The 7,500-nt window shown below is 37.2% G+C and overlaps 2 protein-coding genes across 4 annotated transcripts in view; one reads left to right on the top strand and one right to left on the bottom strand.

Annotated features, from left to right (window-relative positions):
• Window positions 1-639: 639 nt before the first annotated feature.
• On the top strand, window positions 640-6,404 carry LOC113829902 (G2/mitotic-specific cyclin-B3). 2 transcript variants are annotated; one of them, XM_027383076.2, is made up of 10 exons: window positions 640-791; window positions 1,600-1,844; window positions 1,961-2,307; window positions 3,678-3,843; window positions 3,964-4,056; window positions 4,242-4,379; window positions 4,485-4,640; window positions 5,115-5,289; window positions 5,520-5,625; window positions 5,908-6,404. In XM_027383076.2, the coding sequence occupies exons 2-10, from the start codon at window positions 1,608-1,610 to the stop codon at window positions 5,957-5,959; spliced, it is 1,470 nt and encodes a 489-aa protein (XP_027238877.1). In that variant the 5' UTR covers window positions 640-791; window positions 1,600-1,607; the 3' UTR covers window positions 5,960-6,404. The 2 variants fall into 2 exon arrangements, with proteins under 2 accessions (XP_027238877.1, XP_027238878.1); XM_027383077.2 differs by having other exon boundaries at window positions 652-791; window positions 1,961-2,256.
• A 1,033-nt stretch (window positions 6,405-7,437) lies between these two features.
• LOC113829903 (diphthine methyltransferase) overlaps window positions 7,438-7,500 on the bottom strand; it is a 3,132-nt gene continuing 3,069 nt past the window's right edge. For both annotated transcript variants that reach the window (XM_027383080.2, XM_027383078.2), the window contains exon 2: window positions 7,438-7,500. This exon is cut by the window's right edge and continues 1,372 nt beyond it. The gene's annotated coding sequence lies outside the window, so the exon portion shown is untranslated.

The following is a 7,500-nucleotide window of genomic DNA, read 5'->3' as shown; positions in this document are numbered from 1 at the left end:
AAAGTACCTTAGATGAATATTAACGGTGATAACTGATAATCATACACTGTCTAAATATCGTAACCTGCTTTTCTTGCGTATAAGCGATTGTTAAGTAATTATCATATTTAGATTTAAAATGTTTTCTGATTAATAACAGTTATTAGGACTTCTGAGCACATCAATGCATACAACTAGAGGTCACAACTATGCTAGCATTTTTAGTCGATATTATAACAACTCGAAGTAACATTTGAAAATTAATCAATACAATGGGCGTTCACTGCAATCAGCCAGCTATGAATATAAAACATTGTTTATCTTTGACCAGTCCTGTTTTCTTTAATTATGTGTACGAGCATTTACGCAAACATTTGCTCAGGCGCGTATTGCGAAATCCTGCCTCTCATAAAGCCCTTTAAAAGCGGATTACCCTCGTCCATTTAAACCCTTTACTGTTATCTTCCTTCTGACACATCGCACGAACGCCATGCTTCGTAATCTATTCTTTTCATATCTGTGGGATAATACTGCTTCACAAAATAACTCTCCCTTCGATATAAGAATAAAATACTTAAAGTTCCCAAACCGAAAAAGAACTTCCGGCCCGGTTGCCTCGTCGGCGGGAGGCAATGGCGCGCCGTGATTGGTCGAGCCCGAATCCCGCCGGCCAATCAGCGCTCAGAGAGTGAAGCGAAGGCAGGCATCTCCGAATTTGAAGTTGGTCGAGTGACACTATTTAATATTTACCACGATCCTCCCACGAAAAGGGCCTGATAGCGGGTAGATTCTCTCGCTTCACAAACGACAAGGTAGGATACTTCTTTAGTCGGTGATTTAAGTGTTATTTACGGCGTGGTTGGCGCGTTAGAGGCAAAAATAAGATCCCGGAGGCCAAGCACCCAACGACCTCGAGTTTGTTTACAGGAATTTGTCAGCTGAACGTTGTCAGAGCTTTAATATTTTTTTTAATCTCTTGCAATTCTTGGTAAATGACCTGTATATAATTGGGTTTTATGGCGTGAACGTCTGCACTGAAAGAAAAAAATTCGTTACCTCATAATCGATTATGAGGATTTGAATTCACGAAATGCACGCAAGTCTGAACAACCATTTAATAATCAGTGGAAGTTTGTGAGACTTTTTCTTCATTAATATGAAGAGCTAAAGAAATTTTCCATCGTGTGTGATCGATTATTGATAACGAAAACCTAGATAAGCGAAAAGTATCGGACTTCGCTTCCATAAATGGGTTTGGTGTTTCAAATCGGAGCCAACTAGGATGTCGATATATTTCTGTATATTAAAAAAAAAGCCGAGAAAGTTTCCAAGAGGAATGTGAGATTTACCGACAGTTGAGGTTCCCTTTCTGGAAAGGTGTGGAACAGGAAGTGAAGTTTTGAAGTGTATTTTCATGGTATTGGTGAACTTGGCAAGTAGAATTTGAGTTGGCCTACATGTTATCATTATTTGTAAGAGTTTCCTGGATATGTATAAGTTAATGGTCATTAGGTGTCAGAAATACCATTTCTGTGTGGTATAATAATCGCAGTAAACTGATCTAAAAATGTTCGAGTGCAGGACCACCTATTGTATTTCAACTACTCCCATATTTTCCAGGCTGCAGAATGACTACGCGTATCAACACAAGGGGGCAAGTGGGCAAAGTCCTCACAAATAAAGCCGGAGGACTGAAGGTTCAGAATGAAAATTTGGCCCGACCCCCTCTGCCAGGCAAGGCAGGAGCCAGTAGCTTCCTGCGTGATACCACAAACAAGGTTCTGGGTTTGAAGCGCAAGGCTGATGGGGCACCTGAAGAAGAGAAGGCCACCAAGAAGAGGTCTGCCTTTGGCGATATTACCAATGTAAGGATATTTTGACCCCTTCCATTTAAATAAGTAAAATCTTACCATTTTTCTGATAATCTAATATAGTGGGTTTAATATTTTCATTTATAGTGATTTTCCTATTTCTCCAACAGGCAATTGAAAAGAAAATAAATGATGGAAAGAAAGTCACGGCCCAGAAAGGTAGGCTGATGCGCAGTGCCTCCACAAAGTCCCTTGTCAAACCCTCTAAGCCAGCAGCTGCAAAAGACAAAGTCCCAGCTAAGACTGCCAAACCCGAAGTATCTGCCCCGGAAGTCAAGAAGACTCAGGCCAAGGAGATCTCGTTCTGCGACACACTCCCAAGCTCTCAAGACACTGTCTTCTCCTCTCAGGAATCCAAGACTGACCTGGATGACTCTTCAGCATACGTAACTGCTTCAGAAGGAAGGTACTGCCTTTCCAAAACTTCTCTTCAGGACAATGTTCTAGGAAGTAGTCTGTAAGTTGCACTGTAGCTGCTTTCTGCTTTGCTTCTTACTATCAGTCATTAGTGTAGAAAGAAGCTGAGGCTCTGTAAATACTCTACTTTATTTCTTTATTCATTGGTTAATCTTTACTGTATGGATGCACTGAGTTATGACAAATTGAATGATATTCTTGTAGCGGACAAAAAGTTGTAGTTGGAACAAGAAATAATCTGCAGACAAACAGTAATGCCACAAATTAAAGAAAGATCACCGAAAGCTCTGCTCTTGGCTCAACTCCCCTCGGTACTACCGAGTTCCTGCTCTGTCTAGCCGTGCATACTGAGGTGAAGACAATATATCCCGGGGAGTGTTGGGTGGGCAAAACCCACCACCCCTCCCCTTGGGCAGTGGCCAAAGGCACGCCTAGACACGGCAACTTAGATTGACAAATAGTTTTTTTGACATGGAGTTGGGGACTTAGTCTCTGGTGAGTGCATCCATACTGTAAAGAATTGCCTATACCCCCCCCCCCCCCCTTCATAATTTAGTGGCAAGTATCCTCAGAGTTGGATGGAAAAGTTTGACACTCAATGCATGCCTCTCATTAACTTGAATGATTATCAGAATGCATGATTCAAATAAATTAGAATATTTTCATATGCATTATTGAATATATTTATTCACTATAAAGTAATATTTTTGGGCTTCTCTTTGCAATAGTAGCATTAATGGTGGCATGTAATATTAGGTTTGCAAGATTTAGGTAAGTTGCTCATAGTATGTGCAATTGTAACAAGGTTACAACTCGTAAAGACAATATTTAGGAGATTTGTTAAATGGAGGCATGTAGTATGAAGTGCTTGTAATAGCTTTATTTGTATGCTTATTTATATTTGCATCAGGTTTCATATTCAGAGATAACACCCATTGTTGACAAGATGGCATGTGCGTACATGCTATGCCACCTGATTCAGTTTTATACATAGATGATTCCACAAGTGCTTAGTTACCAAAATCAAATAAGACTTGCCTTATCTTAGTTTCCAAAAATGTTCTTTATTTTATATTCCTGTTGGTATTGTTGGCTTAATAATAGTGATAATTAACACTATTGACTTCAGATTTTTTCTAATACTATTGAATAATTGGGAAGAGGAATTGTGTGGTCACTGATGTCTACTAATTGACTTTTTGAAGGCTGAGTACTTGGAGCTATTTATGTGGAAAGATTTTATAAAACAAAACTGTGGTGAACATTACATTCCAAGCAGCATTATTTTAGTTTAAGATAGTTACATTTGAAGAAAAGCTGGTGTCCAAATTGGGGGAAATTAGCGGTTATTACCTTTGACAGGTTCTTTTTATTGATTTGAGCCTGAATAACCAAGTATTTCCTTTTCAGTCCTGTTAAGGATGTAGTTGAAAAAGCACCAGTTGCAGAGCTGAAGCAGGAACCAGTCTCCAAGCTTCCTGAAGGAGTTGAAGATTATGACAAAGAAATGGAAAATGACCCATTTGCTGTATCACTTTATGCTCAAGAAATTTTTGAGTACTACAAAGCAAGAGAGGTTGGTATTTTATGAAGTTAAAAGGAAAACCAATTTAAAGTCTGTTGACTTAAACTTGAAGCTTAGAAAAACAATTAAATACCCCTCCTGAATTTGGCTAAAAGCAGTTTACTTTTCCAGAATAACTTCGTAATTGACAAGTATATTGACCGTCAGCCAGATGTTTCCCGGAGCATGAGAGCCATCCTAATTGACTGGATGGTTGAAGTTCAGGTGAGTGTAAATGTGATTACCAAAAGTACTATTCATAATTTTAAAATTTAATGTGTTTTTCTGGTTTCATGGTATTAGAGAATTATCAAGATTATATTGCCATCATTAACTTCAGAAAGATTTTCTTCAGTAGAAGACAAGGTATACCACTGAAATTTTTCACATTAACATAGTTTTGATTTCAGGAATCTTTTGAGCTGAATCATGAGACACTGTACCTGGCTGTGAAAATCATTGATTTGTATTTGGCCAAAACGGTCATAAAACGCGACGTACTACAACTTGTTGGATCCACAGCAATGTTCATTGCATGCAAATTTGATGTGAGTATCTCAGACTTTTCGATAATCTGGTGCATATTGATTCTGAAAGAGAGGTTTGGTAAACTTTGGATTGAATTAATATCTTGCAATATTATTTTTTCATAGGAGAGGACCCCACCATATGTTGACGACTTCCTCTACATCTGTGATGATGCATACAAAAGGAAAGAACTAATTGAGATGGAAATAAAGATCCTGAAGGTCATTGGTTTTGACCTTGGTATTCCACTTTCCTACAGATTTCTTAGGAGATATGCAAGAGTGAGTAATCTTTTAGGTCTTTTTAGCCCGATGCTGCTGGGGATGGCATGTAGTCTACATGCATGCCATCCCCAAACCGAGTTTAGTTTTTTTACACAGATGGCTCCACAAGCTACCAATGAGTATTATTTTATAATGGGTTTTTGTATTATAAGAATAATAATTATAATGTCAATAAGAATAACTGCATCAATATTAATAGCAATAAGGAAAACTTCCCCAAAACTCAAGGAAAGGAGAAATCTGGTGAGGTCACACAGACTACTAATTGCCTCCTTGGTGGCTGAACACTTGTAGAGCTGTGTAGACAAGTTTCACAAAACAATACTACAGTGAACATAACATTTTGCTGATGGCCTTGTGTTAATTGTAAATATTCACTGCAGTGTAATAAACATTATCATTTTTATAGTGTTTGCAAATGTATGTCCTTTTCAAATTTAAGTAAAATATAATACAATTTGTCACCTGCAGTGTGCCAAGGTAAGCATGGAAGATCTGACACTCACCCGCTACATTCTGGAGATGAGTCTAATGGATTACGAACTCCTGGATGCATCTGACTCAGCCTTGGCAGCTGCTGCCCTCCTCCTCACTAGAATCATAAGAGGAAATGGCACATGGACTCCCACACTGCAGTACTATTCTGGTGAGTAACAAAGACTTAGAAATCCTATATGTATTGTAGGATATAAGTTCTGCATTTGTGAACTGGCATGTGATTCAAAGCTCGAGTAAATTAAGACCAGTTGTGTATATGATATATATATAATTTGTATTTGGATTAATGCTGAAAGAGTAACAGGGAAATCTTACATTTGATGATTTGGGCATGCAAGATTATCACTGGTTTGTTTTAATAACTTTAAATTTTTTCAGGTTACAATATGGAAGATATCTACCATTTGGTTCATCACTTGCACCAAATGATCAGCCAGCCACCAAAGGAACACCTCAAGACCATCAGGAATAAATACTCTCACAAGTTAGTATAATCGAGACAAATATAGTAGTTTGGCTAACATATTTTAGTGTTTTGTTCCCATGACTGATCTTGCCATAAAAAAGGGCAATTGTGAACAATATTAGACTATTAATATAAAAACTAACAAGGAAATGGGATAGCTATATTGCTCATCCACAAAATCTGAAATTTTGATCAGTTAACAGTAATGAAATTGTAGTATTGCCAAGTGTGATAATTTTGAGCACAATCACGTATGGATAAGTACTGATAGACCTCTAATTAAATTTTACTTTTTTCCAGGGTATTCTTCGAGGTGGCGAAGGTCCCGATTCCTGAGACGTTAAACATTTAGCAATAGTGTCCATGCAAGGCTGAATGTGATTTTTTTGTACAAATTTACTTCTGTCAGATCCGCCACGTAAACTTCTTGCAAGACAACCTCTTACTATTAGAGTGCTGAGATATAGTCGTGGCAACCATTTCATCTTTTATCTTGCTTGCATGCTGTGAAGAAAGATTTTATTGTAAGATATTAGATTTTAAGTTATTTTATACTTCATTTCATGTACCAATTATTGGTATTTTCTGTCTTTTATTGCAAGTGCTTGCACCTGTGAACAAGTTAAACAATGTAAATAGATATTTTCTAAGTGAATGAATGAGTGTAGTCTTACCATTAATACATGGCTTTGTTTAGCTGTTAAAAGTTGTTCTGAGTAAGATTTAATATGGTACAAAAAGTTGTCAAGTGTTCATTAGATATGTGGAGTAAATCTATTAAACAAAGTAAGCACTAATTGTAGTTTTAATCTACATACTTCCAGTGATACATGTAAAGCCTAGTTTGTTAATTTTAGTGGAAAATAAAGTTTGTTACACATGTATTTACAAAAGGTAGCTTGATCCAGTCAGGGAAAATGTGTTGACACCTTTATTTTGTACTAAAGTTGAAAGTTGTAAAAAATAGCATATAAAGTTTCTACATACTTCTTTCTTTGATGTATATCCAATTAGCTTTAAAAAAATGCAACTATGCAACAAACTTCTGAGAAAGGGGGAAACTATAGTGGGCACCTCATGAATGCAAGCACATCCAGGCTTGCTTGAAAAGAAATCAATTTTGATTAGTCTATTAGTCTATTACAATTATCTTTGTTCCATATCAGATGTCAGACCTCTCGTTTTTATTCTTGTTGCTGCTGCAGCAGTGTGCCACCTTTACAATTTAACTGGCCCTTGCTCTATGAGAATACCTTAATTATGTGAATGAATCAATGTGCCCTTTGTTACATATTAGGTTTTAAATATGAAAATTGTTCCTTTTACCTCTGCACTAGTTATGACACACCAGAGTTAATGAAATTTGACCATGGAGAGCAGGCATAGAAAGGGGACACTCCTCCAAGCACAACTTAATTTTTTTTAATTTGTATTTTGTCTTTGCTAGTCAGGCTTCAGGAAAGTACTAAACAAGTTATGGCCAGTCCCCTAATTCAGCAAGCTACTTACCTTCCCTGGTGACTACTTGTGAATTTTCTTTCAAATTGCCCAAAAAAATGTATAAACCCCTACTGACATGACAGCATTGAGTAGGTTGCCAGCTGCGCAATATTCAATTTTTAACTGAAATAATTATCAAAAGCCATGTTTGTCCTGCTACGTATGAAAAATCGTATCTTGACTGTGATGCACAAGGATGATCTTCAGTCTAGTTATCATACTGCACTTCTTCCTTCCTGACTGACTAGATCCCATGTGCACCACCAGAATGCACTATAACAAAGCCCAACGAAGATTGTGTGGATGGGGTTTACAGTATACATATACCAGTTCCAATTCACTATTTGCTTTATTTTACATACATTTTTGGCATGACTGGGTAGTTATTTGAAT

This window comes from Penaeus vannamei, chromosome 20 (genome assembly GCF_042767895.1).
Source record: "Penaeus vannamei isolate JL-2024 chromosome 20, ASM4276789v1, whole genome shotgun sequence".
In the NCBI taxonomy this organism is placed as follows: domain Eukaryota; kingdom Metazoa; phylum Arthropoda; class Malacostraca; order Decapoda; family Penaeidae; genus Penaeus; species Penaeus vannamei.
Note: the sequence above shows the minus strand (reverse complement) of the source record. Positions and strands in the feature narration are given on the sequence as shown.